This window comes from Carica papaya, chromosome 1 (assembly GCF_054855325.1).
Source record: "Carica papaya isolate Zhongbai chromosome 1, ASM5485532v1, whole genome shotgun sequence".
In the NCBI taxonomy this organism is placed as follows: domain Eukaryota; kingdom Viridiplantae; phylum Streptophyta; class Magnoliopsida; order Brassicales; family Caricaceae; genus Carica; species Carica papaya.
In genome coordinates this window covers 11,056,866-11,079,980 of record NC_142309.1, presented here as the reverse complement: position 1 = coordinate 11,079,980, position 23,115 = coordinate 11,056,866, and the positions used below count along the sequence as shown (strand labels likewise).

Sequence of the window (23,115 nt, the reverse complement as noted above, 5' to 3'; positions counted from 1 at the left end):
TAAAGTCCAAAACTAAAGTTTTCTAAAATTTACTGCAAAGAGAAAAAGGTTGAAGAAGGTGAGGAGAATGATAAGAAGGTTTCTAAGAATTTTGTTGTAATGTGTAGGAATGGGATGTAGAGTTTAGTATGGACTGAAAAAGAGAACAACAAAGTCCAAAACTAAAATTCTCTAAAATTTACTGCAAAGAGAAAGAGGTCGAAGAAGGTGAGGAGAAGGACAAGGAGGTGTCTAAGAATTTTTTTGTAATGAGTAAGAGTGGGATGCAGAGTTTAGTCTGGATTGAAAAATTAAAGAACAAAGTCCAAAACTAAAATTCTCTAAAATTTACTAAAAAGATAAAGAGGTCGAAAAAGGTAAGGAGAAAGATAAGGAGAAGTCTAAAAATTTTGTTGTAGTGTGTAGGAGTGAGATGTAGAATTCTATCTAGACTGAAAAATCGAACAACAAAATTCAAAACAACAATTCTCTCAAATTTATTGCAAAAAGAAAGAGGTCGAAGAAAGCAAGGAGATGGACAAGAATGAGTTTAACAATTTTGTTGTAATGTGTAGGATTGGGATGTAGAGTTCAGTCTAGACTGAAAAATCGAACAACAAAGTCCAAAAGTAAAATTCTCTAAAATTTACTACAAAGAGAAAGAGTCTGAAGAAGGCGAGGACAAGGACAATGAGGAGTCTAAGAATTTTTTTATAATGTGTAGGAGTGGGATGCAAAGTTTAGTCTGGACTGAAAAATAAAATAACAAAGTCCAAAACTAAAATTCTCTAGAATTTACTGCAAAGAGAAAGAGGCCGAAGAAGGCGAGGAGAAGGACAAGAAAGAGTCTAAGAATTTTGTTGTAATGTATACGAGTAGGATGTAGAGTTCAGTCTGCACTGAAAAATCGAACAACAAAGTCAAAAATCAAAATTATCTAAAATTTACTGCAAAGAGAAAGAATTTGAAGAAGTCGAAGAAAGGGACAAGGAGGAGTCTAATAAATTTGTTATAATGTGTAAGAGTGGGATTTTGAATTCAGTCTGGACTAAAATCAAACAACAAAGTCCAAAAGTAACTATAATCAGAAAGATGTCGAATAAGACAAACAGATGGACAAGGAGGAGTCTAAGAATTTTGGTGTAATGTATACGAGAGGGATGTAGAGTTCAGTCTGGATTGAACAATCGAATAACAAAGTCCAAAACAAAAATACTCTACAATTTACTACAAAGAAAAAGAGGTCGAAGAAGGCGAGGAGAAGGACAAAGATTTATCTAAGAATTTTGATGTAATGTGTAGGAGTGGCATGTACAATTCAGTCTGAATTGAAAAATCGAACAATAAAATTCAAAAGAAAAATTATCCAAAATTAACTATAAAGAGAAAGAGGTTGAATAAGGGGAGAAGAAGGACAAGTCAGTGTCTAAGAATTTTGTTGTAATTTGTAGGAGTGGGATGTAGAGTTTACTTTGGACTGAAAAATCAAACAATAAAGTCCAAAACTAAAATTCTCTAAAATTTATTGCAAAGCGAAAAAGATCGAAGAAGGTGAAGAGAAGGACAAGGAGGAGTCTAAAATTTAATCGTAATGTGTAGGAGTGGGATGCAGAGTTCAATCTGGACTGAAAAATGAAATAACAAAGTCCAAAACTAAAATTCTCTCGAATTTACTACAAAGAGAAAGAGGCCTAAGAAGACGAGGAGAATGACAAGGAAGAGTCTAAGAATTTTATTGTAATGTGTTGGAGTAGGATGTAGAGTTCAGTCTAGACTGAAAATTCGAATAACAAAGTCAAAATCCCAAAGCGTCTAAAATTTCCTGTAAAGAGAAAGAGGTCGAAGAAGTCGAGGAAAAGGACAAGGAGGAGTCTAAGACTTTTGTTATAATGTGTGGGAGTGGGATGTTGAGTTTAGTCTGGACTGAAAATCGAATAACAAAGTCCAAAACTAAAATTCTCTAAAATTTACTGTAAAGAGAAAGATGTTAAAGAAGGCGAACAGAAGGACAATGAGGAGTTTAAGAATTTTGTTGTAATGAGTAAGAGTGGGATGTAGAGTTCAGTCTGAACTAAAAAATCGAAAAACAAAGTCTAAAACAAAAATTCTATAGATTTACTACAAAGAAAAAGATGTCGATGAAGGCGAGGAGAAGGACGAGGAATTGTCTAAGAATTTTGATGTAATGTGTAGGAGTGGTATGCACAGTTCAATCTGGATTAAAAAATTAAACAATAAAGTTCAAAACAAAAATTCTCTAAAATTTACTATTAAGAGAAAGAGGTCGAAGAAGGAGAGGAGAAGGACAAGGAGGTGTTTAAGAATTTTGTTGTAATATGTAGGAGTGGGATGTAGAGTTTACTCTGTACTGAAGAATCAAACAATAGAGTCCAAAACTAAAATTCTTTAGAATTTATTGCAAAAATAAAGAGATCGAAGAAGGTAAGAAAAAAAACAAGGAGAAGTCTAAGAATGTTGTTGTAGTGTGTAGGTGTGGGATGTAGAATTCAATCTGGACTAAAAAATTGAACAACAAAGTCCAAATGTAAAATTCTCTAGAATTTACTACAACGAGAAAGATGTCGAAGAAGGCGAACAGATGGACAAGGAAGAGTCTAAGAATTTTATTATAATATGTAGGAGTGGGATGTAAAGTTTAGTCTAGAATGAAAAATTAAATAACAAAGTCCAAAACTAAAATTCTCTAAAATTTACTATAAAGAAAAAAAGGTTGAAAAAGGTAAGGAGAAAGAAAAAGAGAAGTCTAAGAATTCTGTTATAGTGTGTAGGAGTGGGATATATAATTTAGTTTGGATTGAAAAATCAAACAATAAAATTCAAAACAAAAATTCTCTAGAATGTACTGCAAAGAGAAAGAAGCCGAAGAAAGCCAGGAAAAAGACAAGGACGAGTCTAAGAATTTATTTATAATGAGTAGGAAGATATGTAGAATTCAGTCTGGACTGAAAAATCGAACAATAAAGTCCAAAATTAAAATTATCGAAAATTTACTGCAAAGAGAAAGAGGCCAAAGGAGAAGAGGAGAAGAATAAGGAAGAGTCTAAGAATTTTGTTGTTATGTTTAGGAGTGGGATGTAGAGTTTAGTATGGACTAAAAAATCGAACAACAAAGTCCAAAACAAAAATTCTCTAAAATTTATTGCAAACAGAAAGAGGTCTAAGAAGGCAAGAAGAAGGACAATGAGGTGTCTAAGAATTTTATTGTAATGTATAGGAGTGAGATGTAGAGTTTACCCTTGACTGAAAAATTGAACAATAAAGTCCAAAACTAAAATTCTCTAGAATTTACAGCAAAGACAAAAAGGTCGAAGAAGGCGAGGAGAATGACAAGGAAGACTCTAAGAATTTTGTTGCAATGTGTAGGATTTGGATATAGAGTTCAATCTAAAATGAAAAATCGAACAACAAATTCTAAAATTAAAATTCTCTAAAATTTACTGCAAAGAGAATGAGGTTGAAGAAGGCAAGGAAAAGGACAATGTGGAGTCTAAGAATTTTATTGCAATGTCTAGAAGTGGGACGAAGAGTTCATTCTTAACTAAAAAATCGAACAACAAAGTCCAAAACAAAAATTCTCTAGCGTTTACTGCAAAGAGAAAGATGTCGATTAAGGTGAGGAAAAGGTTAAGGAGGAGTCTAAGAATTTTGTTGCAATGTGTAGGAGTAGGATGTACATTTCAGTCTGGACTGAAAAATCGAATAACAAAATCTAAAACAAAAATTCTCTAAAATTTGTTGCAAAGAGAAAGATGTCGAAGAAGGAGAACAGAAAGACAATGAGGAGTCTAATAATTTTATTGTAATGTATAGGAGTGGAATATAAAATTCAATCTTGACTGAAAAATCGAACAACAAAGTCCAAAATAAAAATTCTCTAGAATTTACTGCAAAGAGAAAGAGGTTGAAGAATGCGAGGAGAAGGACAAGGAGTCTAAGAATTTTGTTGTAATGTGTAGGAGTGGGAAGTACAATTCAGTCTGGACTGAAAAATCAAACAACAAAGTACAAAACAAAAATTCTCTAAAATTTACTGCAAAGAGAAAGATGCCGAAGAAGGCGAGGAGAAGGACAAGGAGGTGTCTAAGAATTTGTTGTAATGTGTAGGAGGGAATATAGAGTTCAGTCTGAACTGAAAAATCGAATAACAAACTCTAAAACTACAATTCTCTAAAATTTACTACAAAGAGAAAGAGGCTGAAGAAGGCGAGGAGAAGGATAAGGAGGAGTCTAAGAATTTTATTGTACTGTGTAGGAATGGTATGTTGAGTTTAGTTTGGATTGAAAAATCAAACAACAAAGTTTAAAACAGAAATTCTCTAGAATTTACTGCAAAGAGAAAGAAGCTGAAGAATGCGAGGAAAAGGACAAGGAGTCTAAGAATTTTGTTGCAATGTGTAGGAGTGGGATAGAGAGTTCATTTTGGACTAAAAAATCGAACAGCAAAGTCCAAAACAAAAATTTTCTAAAATTTACTGCAAAAAGAAAGAGGCCAAAGAAGGCGAGGAGGAGGACAAGGAGGAGTCTAAGAATTTTATTGTAATGTGTATGAGTGAGATGTAGAGTTCAGTATTGACTGAAAAATCGAATAACAAAGTCCAAAATAAAAATTTTCTAAAATTTACTACAAAGAGAAAGAGACCGAAGAATGCAAGGAGAAGGACAAGAAGGAGTCTAAGAATTTTGTTGTAATGTATAAGAGTGGGAAGTACAATTCAGTCTGAACTGAAAAATTAAACAACAAAGTCCAAAACAAAAATTCTCTAAAATTTATTACAAAGAAAAAGAGGTCGAAAAAGGCGAGGAGAAGGATAAAGAGGTGTTTAAGAATTTTGTTGTAATGTGAAAGAGAGGGATGAGAGTTCAGTCTGAACTAAAAAATCGAACAACAATGTGTAAAATTCTTTAGAATTTACAGCAAAAAGAAAGAGGTCAAAGTAGGCAAGGAGAATGACAAGGAGGAGTCTAAGAATTTTGTTGTAATGTATAAGAGTGGGATGTAGAGTTCAGTCTGGACTAAAAATCAAACAACAAAGTCCAAAACAAAAATTCTCTAGAATTTACTGCAAAGAGAAAGATGCTGAAGAAGGCGAGGAGAAGAACAAATAGGTGTCTAAAAATTTTGTTGTAATGTGTAGAAGTAGGATATAGAGTTCAGTCTGTACTGAAAAATCAAACAATAATGTTCAGAACTAAAATTTGCTAGAATTTACTGTAAAAAAAAAGAGGTCGAAGAAAGCGAAGAGAATGACAAGAGTCTAAGAATTTTGTTGTAATATTTAAGAGTGGGATGTAGATTTCAGTCTACACTGAAAAATCAAACAATAAAATTCATAATTAAAATTTTCTAAAATTTAATGCAAAAGAGAAAACTGTCGAAAAAGGCGAGGAGAAAGAGGATGAGGAATCTAAGAATTTTGTTGTAACGTGTAAGAGTAAAATGTAAAATTCTCTTTGAACTAAAAAATCTAACAACAAAATCCAAAAGGAATTTTAGTTTATCCTCTTCGTCTTCTTCCAGTATTTTAGTTTTCTTCATTTTTCTCTTTGAGGAAGATGAGAGGTGAGGAGGAGAACTTATGCGGTCAGTGCGTGCGGGTACATATATGTATGTATGTATATAGAGAGAGAGCAATACACATACACACACATATAAACTTTATTTTTGTTAATGATGATGATAATTAAATTAAATTAATATAATAAAAGACTTTACATGTTTCACAACTGTATTAATAAGGTGGTATTAACTTTTTAATTAATATCAACTACTGATTTCAAAAACAAACTAAACCCTTCTAATCAAAACTTCCAATGACTTTGTATATTAAAAATTCAGTCTTATCAATTAGTATGTTTGCATGTAAACATAATAGACATCGTAATATGGACAAAATGAACTCCTACAATTGATATTTAATATGCTAGATTTCATTATGTCTGATTCTTTAAAGAACATGTGCAAATCTGGTTTCTATGTGGTAAAGTCATCTCATTCAAATATATATTTTGTATATCTAAAAACCAGGAAAACAGCTCATAAGTTAACTACTAACAAACTCGTATAAACCCTTAAACAAAACCCTGCAAGTGAGAGAATCCATAACTCATATAAACTCTATACCAAAGTCCTGCAATTTTGACATCGCCATACCATTGATACAAACCACATCCTAAAAACTAGTAATTAAGTTGGAAGAGTCTAAACTTCTTTAAACTCAATATTGAAGTCACATTTTCGATGTGAAATCCAAGTCTCATACGTTAACGTAACAATAAACAAGCAGAAGCAAGTTTGTGTATATAAAAGAATTCATCGTGCGTTAACCGCAAATAGTCAAATGATACCTGAGGCTATACAACACAAACACTGAAAAAAAAACAGGAAGTTAACTATGTTCGTTTACCTAAAACTTACATTTGGGATCTGGTCATTCCTCAATATGCTCCTTCAACAATGGAACCTACCTTGGACTTGAAACCCAGAGTAAAGAAGTAAGATTGGAAAAATGCTATCATGCCTCAACGGATCTCCCAGATTAGGGAAAACGAAATCAGTCCATAAAGTTTAAATTATAATTATTTTTATTTTATTTTTTATTTTTTCCCTCCATAGAAAGAGACAAGGCTCAGAGACATATTAGCATTTCTCACAAAGCTGAACCATATCATAGATTACATCAGATATAGCATTGCCTGCAAGAGTTTGGAGATACAGGCAAAATCTTTGAATGCTGCACAGCACCATGCCTACCACCAGGAAGTGTCAAAAAAATCCTTGCCATATGTACTAATATTTAATTGGCCCATCTAGGCTTCCTGATGCAAACTGAATACAAAAGAAACACAGGGTAAGACTGAGAGTCTAACCAAAACAAAATTAACATGACAGCTGCATATATAATTGATCAGCATCATGAAAAATTCACACCCAGTCGATAAGTTGACAAACAACAATATTACAATTATTCCACTCCATGCTGATCATTTTGAGTAACTTTGTCCTTGTTAACTTTGTCATACATTGTGCTTGTCTAGAATCTATAATTTTTATGACTAAGTTCCTTTTTTTTAAAGTAATTTCTATGACTAAGTTCTTACAGAAATTACAAATTTTCAAAGTTACAAGTTCTATAGGCATTTGAAGTACATGTTCCTTCCTTGATATTACTTATGCTTTATCAATTCAAAACTTGACGTCAAATTTTCCCCAAGTTCCATAAATTGATATAGAAAAAGATCCTCAATTGGAATAATTTTAGTATTAAAAGACTTATGTAACTATTATTACTTCATATCTTTAATTTATTTAGCTTATTAAAGCAGATTTTGACTTATTATAAATTAGACTATTTAAATTTTAAGTTATTAAAACTTTTGCTCTCTTTTATTATTTTAATATTTTTCTTATTTGTTGTGCCTATATAAAAACCAATAACTATCAACAATGGACAAAAAAGAATGATGATGACTTAAGAAGTCTTTTCACTAGGATTTATTTTCATTTTTTCGATGAAAAAAAGAAGTATAATTAGATAGAGAGAAAAAAATACAACCATAGATGACTAGCTCTCTTTCCTTAAAAAAATAACAAAATAAAGGAAACACTGAATATACTCATAAAATCATAGAAGAGTAATTTCTATGAAAAAACAGGCAAAGAATACTCTTAAAAATCCCATAACTTTCTATCCAAATGAGCCAAAAAACACCTTATCCCAAAGAAGAGAAAAATGAGACTCACAATTCCTAAAAAATTCTAGGGTTTTCTCTCCAACCAACAGCCCTATGCATAAAAACTTAACCTCCTTTCTCTTACCAATGCCATGAAGAGCAGAAGACAGAAACTCATCAGAGATGAAAATGAGTGACCCAATAATCACCAAATGTATTAAGAAAAAGAGAGAGACCAAAGTCTCCAAGATATTTCAATAACCAGAAACAAATAATTATGAGATTCAACAGCTTTGAAGAATATCATAGACAAACCCATTTATCTCTGTGTTTGTTCTACTTATTGTTATATTTTACCTATCCCTTCAGTCAATTTTTCTCCATATTCCATCACCTTGACCTCCCATTTCCTATTGTCTATATCTGTTCTTCAGTTTTTCACATAAAATTTCTCTATTTATGAATTACTTGTGTTTTTCGGATATTCAGCTCTTAATGCTCTAACATTTCCATCAGTGCCTACTCTCTCTACAGAGACATTTTGGGTGATGGACAAATTACCTCCTAGAAAACCAAATCTGCCTTAGATGGTTGGCCTTTCTTCTTCCTATTTATGATCTGACCCACCTTGCTTTCTCTCTAACTCAGTACCTCCATTTTTTCTCTCTACAATGCACGCACTCTCTCTCTCTCTCTCCAGAAGAAATTAGCAAACCAACACAGGAGTTAATGGTGGTTAGAGATGGGAGGAAGGTAGTGGAAGAGAGAGAGAGGTGGGCTAAGGTTAGCTTCAGTGCTGTCGAAAATTTTTTATTAGTTTTTATGTTTTTAATTTTCAATTCTTTGATTTCTAGTACATTAAAAAAATAACTAAATATTAAAAACTTTTACACATCAGAAGCCACATAAAATCTGACAGAAATTTATTCAATAAAAAATAATTGTGTCTAATTTACTGTCATATAGCAAATTCACTGAAGTTGTTAGTGTGCATTAACAATCAGCAACTAAATTAGAAAATTTTTCAAAAAACAGGGACTAAATTGTGAAAAAATAGTACAAACATCAATTTTAATATTTAAAAATAGTATAGGGATCAATGGAGTATTTTGGTCCATATGTTAATGTTATTGTACAAATAATTATTTCAATTAATTCTTTTTATTCTATTTTATATCGTTTCAATATTCACAACTTTTTACAAACACAGCTTCTGTTTTGGTTTATTTTCTTTTTATACCCTTTTTGGTAATTTTGGTATCAACAGCTATTTTTAACTAAACACTCAACATCTGCTTTTTAAGGTGACAGCAATTTTTACAGCTGTTTTTACCAAACACCTAACAGTTTCTCACTAAAAATGCTTTACTCAGTAACTATTTTAACAGCACCTTTAAATTCACAGCAGAAACTACAAGCTCTCCCAAATGCACCCTCAGGCTAGACTAAGCTAAGACTAAAAGTCAAAACATTTCATGTTACCTGTTGAACAATTGGATTGGTAGATGATGTGAATTCATGAGTCATTCCCTGCCAGACAACTTTTCCTTCATGTAGAAATAATAACCTATATACAGATAAGAAATTTATTCAATTATGGCATCTCCCCCAGCATATCCATTACAATACAAGACAATCTTGGGGAAGCATCACCTGTCCACAGCTCTCCTAATGGTACTATGCTGATGAGTAACAACTACATAAGAAGCAATTTTTCCAGGTTTTCCAAGCGCATCCTCCCCCTTCACATGGACAGAACGGATAAGATCTTCAACAACAGTGGATGCAATTGGATCAAGTCCAGCAGTTGGTTCATCATATAGAAGCACCTAACAGAGGTCAAAAAAGGCATCAGTGAAAAGATCAAGTTAGGAAACAGCATAAGCCACATCATATAGCATTTTTTTTCCCACAGTCATGTGGCTTCATCTATAGTTTTCTTTTCAAGTGTTGCAAGTAGTAATTAAATGATAAGAAAAAGTAACACATTCAAAGTGCTAGTCTTACAACACTAAATAAGTATTCTATATCACAAATGAAAATAACCAGGTTAAAAACATAAGTCTCATATAATTATTATACAAACTCGAAGTTTCTCTGGTAAAAAAGAAATGAGGAAGATGAAAATATAGATCTAAAAAGCAGCTTGGCTTACCTCTGGCTCAATAGCTTCCTTTGTGGTATCAAAAATTATTGAACGAGCTAAAGCAACCCTTTTCTTCATTCCACCAGATAATTCAGAAGGTAACCGATTCTCAACACCCTGAATACAGCAGAACTATATTCATTAAGCTCTAGCTGAAAATTTAGTAAACAAGTAAATTAATGGGAACTGCAGAACTTGCTGGATAGAATAATAAGCTAGATTAGCTAACCTTCAGCAGGAACTCTATTATGAGCAAAAATTCAAAAGAATTTATTTGACAAGGAATTTAGAATAAGTATAGAGAAAAACTAAAGTACTATAAAATCATATGCAAGTCAAAATGAAGCCAGTGGAGCAAAGTGGAGAAAAGAAAAAAAAAAACTGATGATTTCATCCAAACTGAGAAATTAGCATTGCAGGTGTACCTTTAAACCAACAGCAGCCAATGTTTCTGCTACAAGCTCTGAGATTTGCTCATCCGACATTTTTGAGTTTTCATATCTATTTAACAAACATAAACGAGTTCAACTTGTTTCTATTATCAACTAATTAAATGAAATAAATAATACAAGTGTAAACTTTCTAAAGATAATCTAGAGTATCTTACAAAAGAAAACCAACATTTTCACGAACAGTCAAAGAATCAAAAAGTGCAGCACTCTGAAAGACCTGTAAAGAGATACACATACTTGTGAGAAAAATTTCCAGAGAATGCCAAGACAAATATAGAACTGAGAGACAACATCTACCAATCCAATTCGAAGACCAGAAATCTCATCATCACTGATCAAACCAACTCTCTTTCGACCTCGAATGTAAACGTCCCCCTGTTTTGTTACACATTCCAATAAGAAAAACAAGCAATAAGCGAATGCATAAATGAAATTAAGATGATCAATGAGAAAGATCAAAAGATTAAAACATTATATAAAACTTAGACTAAGCAAAAGAGAAACCTCAAGCAACCTTATCCGGAGCAAGAAGCCCAGCCATAATCTTCAGAATTGTAGATTTCCCAGTTCCAGAAGGTCCAATAACTCCAACAGCTTCACCATGTCTAATCTATAGAACATTGCAAATCAGAATGAAAATAGAAATGAAGGGCCACAGTATGTGTTATATCTTTAACATAAAAAAGCAAACAAAATAATCATTTTCCCCACCACATATTTACTATATTATTGCAAGAAAAGTTCAAAACTGAAATCCATGTCAAACTCAGATATCCTGCTGATGGCATTAAGGTATGAATGAACTCAACCATATTTACTTTTCAAGCACTTTTCACTCAGACTAAATCATCACTTCCTGAAGTAGGACATGTAAACAGTAAAAAGGAGAGAAACTGATGTGAAAAAAAGGAAATGGGAGATCAATAGAGGAATTACCATCGTCAAAGGCAAAATTAAATGATAGATTAAAAATATATATTTGAAATACTACATCAGAGAAGTGTTCAGTTCACCAAAACCTAACATATTCTCGAGATTCATACCATTATGACATACTAATAACAACAAAATTAGGAAACTACAATAAGATAATATCAAAACTTTCAAAATCCTAATTATATAAACACAAAACCTACTAAATATACCTGAACAGTCTTAACAAATTAATAAATAAATAATAATAATAATTACAAAAGTATTCCCTAAATTTTTTTTATGGATAAAACAAAAGTATTCCCTAATACTAAAAGGTATTCAAATTTAACTTCTTTTCATTCTGCATTACTTGCACTTTCCTTACAGACATACGATGTTAGAAGTCAAATCCTTGTAATCACACCCTCAGGGATGTTGAATTTCTGTATGGTTTGAAGATTATTTTTTTAGATTATTTTTTATAGCGGAAGAGTGAATTAGAGTTTAATAAAGACCATGTTTAGTAGTTTTTTTAGAGTTTTTAATACAAAAGTATTCCCGAATACTAAAAAGTATTCAAATTTAACGTCTATTCGTTCTGCATTACGCACTTTCCTTACAGACATACGATGTTAGAAGTCAAATCTTTGTAATCACACCCTCAGGGATGTTGAATTTCTGTATGGTTTGAAGATTATTTTTTTAGATTATTTTTTAGAGTGGAAGAGTAAATTAGAGTTTAATAAAGACCATATCTAGTAGTTTTTTTAGAGTTTTTAATACAAAATGTAGTGTGTTCTAGGCAAAGATGGCACCCATCTATGTAAGCAAGCAAAATTACAACTTTCTTATAGGAAAATAGATATTATTAATTTTGAAAGAAAAATGTTTCAAAGCATAGAAGATAAGATATCCTCCTGATTGAGTTGCTAGTAAAAATGAAAATATAATAAAGAATATCAGGCTTTCAAAAAAACATTGAGCAATCACATGGTTATTGCTTCCTCATTCCAGGGGAAGTTAGTAAGTGAGATATTAGAATACAGTATATGTGACTTCGCCCATAGGGAGGCCAAAAAGGTACTGTAACTGAATATGGAAGAAAAATATTGTATTGTCGTATCTAATTAGGTTGTACATGTTACATTTTTAAATAGGAATACAAGAGAGCTAAACTAGGAAAGTATTAGCAGTCAAAAAATAATTACCCTAACTAATTCCCTTGGTTAAAGCTTTGACTCAATCTCCTATGTTTAAAACTCTACCAATCCTAGTATTTGGTGTAGTTAATATCAAATACTCTTCTTTCAAATGGTGTAATTAATATCAAATATTCTCCTTTCCAACACTCCCTTTCAAGCTAGCAGGTAGATATCTTACATTGCTAGCTTACTTACTAGGAAATTAAGTTGTCTCTTCTGTAGTCCTTTCGATAAGTACGTCCACCATGAGTAGTTGGTACATAAAGAACACATATTAGACCATTCTCATGTTTTTCTTTGATGAAGTGTCTATCAATTTTGATGTGTTTAATTATGTCCTCCATAATCGGCTTATGAGCAATCGAAATGGCAACCTTGTTGCCACAGTAAACTTTCATGGGCAGTAAAACCGAGATTACTCTTTACTAAGAGTTTGTACTCTAAAGAAAAGCTCGGGACCATTCCTTTCAGGCATTGATTGGTCCCCACTAGGATAGAAAAAGGAGTGTGGACTGAGAGACCCTTAGAGCTGAAGGAAATTAGAAAAGCTATTTGAGTCCTAGGGAATAATAAAGCTCTTGGCCAGGATAGATTTACAATTGAGTTCTTTAAGGCGTGTTGGGACATTGTGAAAATAGTCTTAATCAAAGTGTTTGAGGAGTTCTATTTGAATGATCTCATATGTAGAAGCACAGACTCTACCTTCATCATCCTAGTTCCAGCAAAAGAAAAATCTATAAATGCTTCAAACTACTATCCAATCAATTTAGGGAGTACTACCTATAAGATTATCACAAAAGTGTCTTTCATTGAACTATGTGAAATTTGAGATAACACTATCTCACTAATCTAGAGGGCCTTTTGAGAGGTAGGCAAATCCTTGATACATCTTTAGTAGCTAACGAAGCGGCAAAGTATACACATGCAGCAGAAAGAAAAGGTTTGGTTTTACTACACTTTGAGAAAGCTCATGACATGGTCAATTGAAGGTTTTTAGACTAGGTGATGGAAAGAAAGGGATTTGATCAGCAATTGAAAAAATGGATTAGTGTTTGTCTGTCCTTATGCTCCCTAGTAGTGATAGTCAATGGGAACCACGAGATTGTTTTAGAGCCTCAAGAGGACTTAAACAGTGCGACTCACTTTCATCTCTCCTCTTCACCCTCATAGTGGACATACTGAGTAGGATATTGGCAAGGGCGAGAAAGAGGAGATCAATAAAGGGTTTAAAAGCGGGTACACTGAATGTGCAGGTATATGATCTACATTTTGTGGATGACACGATTTTGTTCTTAGAAAATGACAATAGTTCCATGTCTAATGCTCTTGTCATCCTCTACGTGTTTGAACACATTTCTGGACTAAAAATCAATTTGGGAAAAAACTGGATTCATAGTGAATAATATGGGAGATGAATCGATTAACCATTTAGTAGAGACAATAGGTTGTAAGAAGTTAACATGGCCCATTACATATCTCGGAGTTCCACTAGGTAGCAATCCAAGGTGGCTAGACATCTAGAGAGTTGGGAGGGTGGTATATTCTCCCTTGGGGCAAGGGTGACCTTGTTTAACACTTGTCCAATATATCACTTTACTATCTATCTCTATTTAGGATTCTTGCAGAGGTAGCTAGGAGGATTGAGGACATAATGAAAAGATTCCCATGGTCAGGAGCGGGTGACGAAAGTAGAGACCATTTAGTTCGATGGAAGGTACCTAAAAATTAAGGAGATTTAGGAATTTGAAATCTCATACCAAATTACTAATCTCTATTTACGAAATGGCTATCATGTTTTCCTCATGAACCAAACTCTCCATGGCACATGGTGATAAATAGTATCCACGAAGGAGAGAGGAGTGGTTGGGATGTTCTTGTTAGAGGATCCACTAGTTATCATGGTCCTTAGAAATCCATTTCCCAAGTCCACCCTCTCTTTAACACACTCACCCTATTACACATGGGAAATGGATCTAGAATCTTATTTTGGGAGGACACGTGGTTGGGAAACCAACCGCTCGCCACAAAATTCCCTCAGCTTTACCTGTTATCTACTAGACATACTACCTATATCTCTAGCTTTACAGAGAGTTCTAAGGAAAATTGTCTTGGAACTTCCACTTCAATCGCAATTACTTCCCCAACTAGATTGATAATTGTGGACTCTTAAACCTTCTGATTTGTTCTCATGTAAGTCATACTTCACGCACTTTATTTCTAAACCAACGGATAAACAATTTCATATTTCCATTGTATTTGGGAAAGCTACAGTTCTTTTGAAGATTGAAGTATTTTCATGGACCGTATCAACTAAAATCCGACATTAGTGATTCGCTTCAATTCCGACAAACTCACTGTTATTTGTCCCCTGGCATATACGTTTTCTGCTTCAGAATGGTGAGACTAATTCCCCCTTGTTTTTACATTGTACCACAGCATGGAAATTGTGGATGAATTTGATGGATAAGTTTGGCTTCAGCTGGGTGGCGCCTCCTACAGTTGAAATGTTTATGAACTCATATATTCAAGGGGTTGGAGTAAGAAAAGAAGCCAAGTACTATGGCGAGGTGCTACGTTTGCAGGCCTTTGGGGTATATGGTTAGCAAGGAATCGACAGATTTTCTTGACTGTGCAATGACATTCCATGAGCTCTGCGAGAGAGTCATCTTCATGCCCTCTCTTCGGGCGAAAGCTCATGAGCAGTTCACGAACACAAGCATCTTATAGTTATAGCACAACTAGGAAGTCATCATACACAAAGATTAAAGGAGACAGTTTTTGTACATATTGTTTTGTACTTTTTATTATTTAATTTTTACTTTATACCTTTTGTTTTAATTTTTATTGAGCAGGATAATTTATTCTTTTTTTTTAAAATAAAAGTGTAAGATTTGTATTAAAGTAATGGTGCCAGAGAGGCAGTGCCCGTATACAAAAAATTTACATGTTAGTTAGCATATCAACAATGAAACCAAAATCTTCAAAATAGTCAATATTGTACCCCAAGAAAATAAAGCCAAAATAGTGGAACCAAGTATCTATAATTATGCTAAAGTATACTTCTTTTCCTTAAAAAACCTGGTTGTTTCTCTCATTCCAAATGTTCCAAAAAGTGTAAGAGATATGAGTTTGAAATCTTTTTTTTTTTTTTTCTGGAGAAACCTTCTGTCATAACATTAAGGGTAAATAAAAGAGAAATAATAAAACTTGCAAATTAGCTTTTTACAAGTATCAATTAGGGTTAACGTTAAAGTTAATGTTTTGAATTTACTTCACAGCAACCACCATTGCATTGATTTCGGCCATGATAACGGCTACTTTAGTTGCTTATAACTTATAAAAGGCTCAATCTTTATGTTATAATCAATCAAGAAAAAAAATAAAATTATTTCTCAGATTTCCCTTTCTATTTCTCTTTTATTTCTCTCCTCTTTCTCTTTCTTTCTCAAGATCAAACAGTCATGTCAAAGGTTTCTAACAAGGTGGTATCAGAGCCAGAGATTTCGGAAGCGATCACCACGAAGGAAATCGACCTAAAACTAACGCAGTCATGGAAAAATCGCAGCGGCAGTTAAGCATGCTCCTGGATCTGCTCCATGGTAGATCCGCCGACCAGACTGAAGAAAGCTTAGCATGCCTGGCGGAGGCATTCCTGGAAGATACAAGGCCGACGGCTCAAGGGCCCGCACCTTATAGCCAGCCGACAAACCGGTTCAGTTATTGAATCGGACCGAACAACATATACCGAATGAAGTTCGCTAACTTATCCGATTCGAACCGGTCCAGCCAAAATTTTGAACCGAACCGGTTCACTTGCTCTCCTTCTCTTTCTTTCTTAAGCAATAACAGTCGGGAATGAACACCCTAGAGGTCTCTCCCTCATTCACCTCGGCCAACCAGCCGAAAAGAGCTACCTCCTAGAAGCTCTGCTCGGTTTCCGCTTTAATCCGTGCGAGATCAAGATGGGAACCTGCAAGTCTCTCGTTCTCCAAATGGGTTCTGATATGGAAAAGGAGAAGCAAAAGAAAGAGAGAAGCGGAAGAAGAAGAGGTGGAAGAAGAAGACATTACTGCAGCAGTACGATAACAACGTCTGGCAACGGTTACGTCGGTGGTGTGAAAGGGCCAATTTGTGAAAATCAAAAGCAGTAGAAAGCTACTTTAAAAAAATATATATACATCTATATATGATAATAAAAAAAAAAATTGATTTTACAGGGTAAAAGCAGTAGAAAACTACTTCGGAAAAAAAATATATATATAATAATTTACATATATATATATAATGTTTTAAAATATATATATATGAAAAAGAAAAAAAAAACCTACTTTAAATATATATATATATATCTATATAAAATATAATAATAATAATAAACTATAATTTAACCTTGAGGACAAGATTGACACTGAAAAAGATGGTATTGTCAGGACATTAAGGGTTTAAGAAAGAGAGAAATAATAAAAAGAATAAATTAATCTTTTACAAGTATCAATTAGGATTAAGGTTAAAGTTAATTTTTTGAATTTACTTCACAGCAACCGCCGCTGCATTGATTCCGTCCATGATAGTGACCGCTTTAATTGTTTATAACCTATAAAAGGTTCAATCTTTATATTATAATCAATCAATGAAAAAATTATTTCTTAGATTTCTCTCACTGTTTCTGTTCTATTTCTCTCTTCTCTCTTTCTTTCTTTCTCAAGATCATACAGCAATGTTGAAGGCTTTTGACACCTTTCCACACAAGAAGTTCAGAGGAAATAGACTCATTCCTGGCCCAAGACAAACCCAAAAGGCCTAGAGCAACAGACCATAGCCTGTGAACCATAGAACGCCCGAGGAGAAGATGATTGCAAGATTCAAGACTATTCTTATATAGGAGACATTCGTTAACAATAGAGACACCTCTCTTCATAAAATTGTCCAGTGTGAGTATAAGGCCTTTTGTAGCTTCCCAAACAAAAAAAGAAATTTTGGGAGTGGACCCTGCTTTCTAGATAATTTTAGAAGGGAACAAACTTCCACTAAAGTTTGAGTTTCTGGCCAGTAAGCTGTAAAAAGATTTGACAGTAAGATGAGTGTTCTTGATGATTTCCCAACTCAGTTTATCTTCCTGATCAGAAAGTTAAATGCTTGACAGAGTCTGCAAGAGGCTTTCAAATTCCTCAATCTCCTAGTCTTGAAGGTTCCTGTTAACAATGATATTCCACTAATTGGGAAAGTTAAGATCAATAGCATCTTTGACTAGCATATTTTTGTCATTAGAAATTGCGTGGATGAGAGGAAATCAGGAAGAGAAGCTATCCGTTTCAAGCCATATGTCAGACCAAAAGCAGATTTTATGACCATTGCCAATGCACTATCTGGAGTTCTAAAGGACGAGAGTGTCAAGCTGCCAAATAGTTTTCCAGAGGTTAGCCCCATAAGTATCATTCTTGATCTTAAACATGTCACCACTTTCATAATTAAACCATTTACACAATATAATTGATCTCCATATGTTGTTGTTTTCATTCCAAAATCTCCAAATCCACTTGTCAACTAGTGCTTTATTAAGCGCAGTGATGGATCTCAAACCTAAACCTCCATCCTTGAGAGGTTTTTTGATTTCCTTCCAACTTACAAGGTGGAGTTTCTAATTGTTATCATATTCATATTAAGTATATATATCCACACATAAAATACCATTCCTAAAACACGTATCACACATATTCACACATATAACATCTTTTCTTAAGCACATAGAATATCTTATCTCATGTAGATATTCACATAATATATTTTCATTATTCACCAAAACAACCAATCACATATGCACGTAGACTCATTATCATATCACGTAATATCATTCAGTCACAATCAGGGACGGAGATGATAATTTGCATTATCAACATGGACCAAATCATAAGATGGCTTCCAACTTGTTAGCAATGCTAGTGAGGATGCTGAGCACACTTAAATAGTAAATTGGAATGTTAGAGAGAGTGCTCTTAATGAGTGTCAATCTTCCCCCTTTGGATAGAAATCTCCTCCTCCAATTTGGAAGCCTGTTTTGGAACATGTCAACGATGGGATCTTAGCATTTTGGCACCGAGAGTCTTTGAATTTGAATTTGGCACCAAAGTCTTTGAATTTGGCACCAAAGTCTTTGAATTTGGCACCGAGAGGTATCCCAAGGTAAGTGATAGGCAACTGTTAAAGCTTGCAGCCCAAGACCTAAACAAGCTCATTCCCGGAAGTGTCATCGAGAACCACCAGTTAGATTTTTTTAGGTTGATTTTGAGATCCGAGGTAGCTTGGAAACAAAGTAAGATACATCTCAGGAAAAGAAGAGACCTAACCTCGGGTTGACAGAAAATAAGTGTGTCGTCCACAAAAAATAAGTGCGAGATATCAACTTGTCTCCTCTCTTGACCAACCGTGATTCCTTTGAGAAGGTAAGTCTTTGGCTTTCTCAAGGAGTTTGTTTAAAGCTTTCATCGCAATGATAAAAAAGTAAAGGAGAAAAAGGGTCACCTTGCCTTAAACCCCTTGTGGCATTGAAAAAAGGGAGAGGGACCAACGTTCACAATGACTGCAGAGCTGGTAGAGGAAATGTAACATCCGATCCAATCTCTCCATTTAGTACCAAAACTGAGTCTATAAAGCATGTAATCAATGAAACTCCAAGTGATGTGATCAAATGTTTTCTCCATATCTAACTTGCATAAGGCCCCTTTCATTTCATTTCTAATTATTTCATCGACTATTTCGTTAGCAATCAGAATTGAATCCGCAATCTATCTTCCATGAACAAAGGCGTGCTGGCACTCCCCAATTATCTTATGCATTACTTTTGAGAGTCTTTTGGCAAGCACCTTGGAGAGTAGTTTGTAAATGCATCCAATAAGGCTTCTAGGCAATTCACTAATGTTGGTCGGACCAGTTTTTTTGAGAATCATGATGAGGAAAGTGGAGTTGAGGGCTTTAACAAAGGATCTGTGCTTGTGAAAATCTGTGAAAAACTCCATGATGTCATCCTGAGCAGGATAACTTATTCTCCAGCTTCGTAATCTTTTCTCTCCTTCCACACTTTCATAAAGCTTCTTCTTTTATCATAAAAAAATATCAGAAATAGAGCCACCAATCAGAATGGAGACAAAACCCCAAGAAAAGCTATATTAAGCAAAGAAAGTTAAATAGGGCTCTAAGATGGGGATACTTAGCAGTATGTGATATGCATTCTGCTAACAGACAAGCCTGATTAATATCAGAAAAGCTATGCAAGGAAAGTCAGTGATAACACTTGTAATTTTGTGGACAAGCATGAACCAGAGTTACACTAGAAAAATATGTTCCTTGAAATATAAATTGAGAAGGGCTCCACAAACGGAAAAACTATATCTTTTGATAAGGTGTACCAAAGAAGGACAATAGTAGGAATTTAATTGTATGTTTGATTATTTGGTATTATGTGAAATTATGTATCAGCATGTACCATGTAAATGTTCATCTATATATTATGTGAACAGTTGTAAGTTATGTAGAAATAAGGCAGAATAAGTTAGGATTAGGACAAAAGACAGTTAAGATAAATCGGAATATAACTGCCAGGGTAACTACTCTTCCATTGTAATAAAGGTTGTCTTTTGAAGGCAGATTTATGCAATGAGTAAATTTATGAAAAGTTTTGAGCCTTTTTACTCAAGAAACCTTAGAGTTTCTCTTATCAAGCCCTTGAAAATAAATTCGAAAATAGTCAAAGAAAGAAAAACTCAAAAACACTTCCAAACTTCTTCTGATTTCTATATTCATAGGCCTATAACAAGATTCATCAGTAGGGACAGAAGTCACAACCCTTTCAATAACATTTTAAATGGCTCTTCTTCCAGAAAAAACATTTTAAAAGGCACACGTAGTAAGTAAATGGAAGTCTGCCATATTTAAGGGTTTAAGCAGAACAAACACTTGACCAATCCCATCCTACTGCAAGCTAAAGAACAACAAACCAGGAGAGAGAAAGACAAATTAACATTAGTTAAACACCACATACTCCCACCCAAAACAGTTCTATCAGTATACAGTGTAAACATTCTTACAAAACATAATAAATAAAAATCACCTTGAAGCTCACACCTCTCAGTATATGCTTCTCCCCAAATGACTTGTAGACATCCCGACATTCAATAAGAACATCAGAATCATCCTTTGTCCCCCATATCCTTTTTCCATTTTTGGATTTAGATAATTCCTGAAGACAATCAATTGAAACCATAAATATTAGGAACATGTTCAAATCATAGCAGAGGAAGAAGTAGCACAGATACATGTAATTTAAGGTACTTATAGCTTCAATCCTGGGATTTCGCTTTATTCAAATTCATATTTATGTGTTCTTATGTAAAACTTCATTCTATGTACTTCAACCATTAGTCACTCTACGTAATACCTTTAGTTTTTGTAAGGGCCCTCTGAGCACCTGTCTATAGTTTCAAAAATTGACAAAGCTAAAATGAGAAAAGGATTCTAAAGAAAATTGTTAAGCAATTACAAGCAGATCACATGCCAATAACTTCGCCATAGGGTTAAAGAGAGGATAAGTCGACAAGAAAAATAAAATTTTTGTTTTCCCATACGTCATTTAATTTTCAAATCTTGATCTCGGTTTTCACAGTTTCTTTTTTTCATTTCAACTTGTATTATTTTTTTCATAGTTCGACTTATTTTACCTTTTCTTAGTCTCGTTTGTTTACACAGGTACATAATATGTAAATGTCACCTAGAAACTACCGGTCTTATGTGAAACTAAGAAAAAAAAAAACTTCTGAAGCATAAAAAGGCTAAATTTACCACAGAGAGTGAATTCGAACACAGCAAACCCATAAGAAAAAGTAGTATACTTTCCCCAATTTAAGCTCACAATCAAAATTTCAACTGCCAAAATTGCTACCATGTAAGTGTTTAGGATTGTTTAATCAACTGCTGAAATTGCAACCAAGTTTGTTTTAGGACTATTGACTTGCTGCCTACAAGCAACTTTAAATGCCTCACTTCAATCTATACATCTGATAGAATGAAAAGCATCTTAGTTATTACCTGTCAATAAGGAGTTTCAAGCAAAAAACTAACACTTCTCTACTAAATTTTTCTTACTTCTTTTGCATTGACTTATGATGCTCTTCTCTTAACATGTTCAGTTAGTCATTTGTACTTACATTTATTTGTTATAAAAAAAACCCCACAGTAAATACTTATCTTTCATAACACAAATATTATAAGTTAATACCTAACTGCTTTAGTTAACTCAAAGTACCCAACAAATTGAACATATATATATTTCAACGATCCCAAATAACTTCTAATTCTACAATACCATCCACACATATGAAATAGAATTATGAATCAGAATAAGACGAGCAGAATGGAGTTAAAGCCATGTACGTGGACTAACAAAATGTGGTAACATAAATCAACAATTGAGCCATATTTGATTGTAAAAAGCAAACAAACTAAAACTAAACAATCCGTATAGAATTCACGAACGCAAAAACTAAGTAAATTATGGCACCCGGAAGAAAAAGATAAGGGAAAATAGTTTGAAATAAAATTAACTTTAGCCTAAACCCCAAAATAACCAAATCAATCAAACATGACCCGGTTAATCATCAAGCACAGGCATCGAAAATTACAGATTTGTGTAGCTTAAGTGCGGGAAATTGTGAATATAAAGGGATTACACTGAGTTTGGTCACAGGGAATCTATCATTCTCCAGGTTTCGGGGAGGCGCCATACAAGCACAAACAATTCTTCTCTTGTCCTTTGTATGCTTGTCACACCATGTATTTGTACCCGAAACTGCAAATCTAACGAACCGAGGAGAGAGACCACTGGATATACTCAACGAAGGCAAGGAAGAACAGGACAAAGAATCCATGGTATTTCAAGAAAAAAAATTCAGGATTCGGACACACATAAATTTCTGGAATCAAAACGTAATCTCTCCGTCGATAGGAGAAAACAAAATTCGCTCTTGAAAGAAACTGGTCTTACGAGCGATGAAATTGACGACCTAAAAGCAGAACCTAAACAAATTCATGGCCAGAAACCACGAAATTGATCGAACTTTACAATGTAAACTGAAATTCAAAATGGTTTCGTTCAATTTACGGAAATGATAGAAGACACACATAAACGAAAGCAAAAATCATGAGTTGGTGCAAATGGCAGGTACAGTGAGAAAGGAATTTTGAAAACGAAGGTCTACATAATTTAAATAATCAACGAGAAAGTTGGCCAAATTGGCTTCTTCAGACCAACACGAAACACCTCCGAGGAAGACATCAAGCGTCGAAAAAGACAACGAGTCGTCGAAATGAGTCAACAAATGAGGGGGCGAGTGAGGGGGAATTTCGGCTCGGAAAATTTTAGAAATGAAAATTAAGTCGGTGTTTGGATCAATTTTTTTAAAATGCAAATTAAATATATAAATACGTTAGAAACTTTAATAATAATAATAATAATAACAACAATTGACAATATAAAATAAGAGAATTAAAAAGTAAAAAATAAATTTTTTAAAAAAATTATCATTACAACCTATATTTATATGTTACATAAAGTCATGAATTAAATTAAAATTAAATTATAAATTAATTATGAGGATATAAAAGGGAAAGAGGAATGGAATAGGAGGAATAGTCATACCTCATGAAATTTGAAAGATTTACAGTACTCTTTCTTTCACAT

The 23,115-nt window shown here is 33.6% G+C and overlaps 1 protein-coding gene across 2 annotated transcripts; it reads right to left on the bottom strand.

The window, feature by feature from the left end:
* Positions 1-6,267: 6,267 nt before the first annotated feature.
* Positions 6,268-22,813, bottom strand: ABCI13 (non-intrinsic ABC protein 11). 2 transcript variants are annotated; one of them, XM_022035241.2, is made up of 10 exons: positions 22,106-22,813; positions 20,491-20,619; positions 10,784-10,879; positions 10,567-10,644; positions 10,425-10,486; positions 10,243-10,318; positions 9,827-9,934; positions 9,325-9,500; positions 9,154-9,238; positions 6,268-6,826 (listed from the first exon to the last, which is right to left on the bottom strand). In XM_022035241.2, exons 1-10 carry the CDS (start codon positions 22,301-22,303, stop codon positions 6,788-6,790), a joined length of 1,047 nt encoding a protein of 348 aa, XP_021890933.1. In that variant the 5' UTR covers positions 22,304-22,813; the 3' UTR covers positions 6,268-6,787. The 2 variants fall into 2 exon arrangements, with proteins under 2 accessions (XP_021890933.1, XP_088075423.1); XM_088219297.1 differs by having other exon boundaries at positions 10,784-10,874; positions 20,505-20,619; positions 22,106-22,245.
* Positions 22,814-23,115: the final 302 nt, after the last annotated feature.

What these genes read in the sequence shown, in the direction of transcription:
- ABCI13 (XM_022035241.2), bottom strand. Translation starts at nt 22,303, where the DNA reads ATGGATTCTTTGTCCTGTTCTTCCTTGCCTTCGTTGAGTATATCCAGT. An exon ending in GGCTTCTTGCTCCGGATAAG is followed by an intron (nt 10,645 to 10,783) that starts GTTGCTTGAGGT and finishes GTAACAAAACAG; the next exon opens with GGGGACGTTTACATTCGAGG. An exon ending in ATTAGGAGAGCTGTGGACAG is followed by an intron (nt 9,239 to 9,324) that starts GTGATGCTTCCC and finishes ATCTGTATATAG; the next exon opens with GTTATTATTTCTACATGAAG.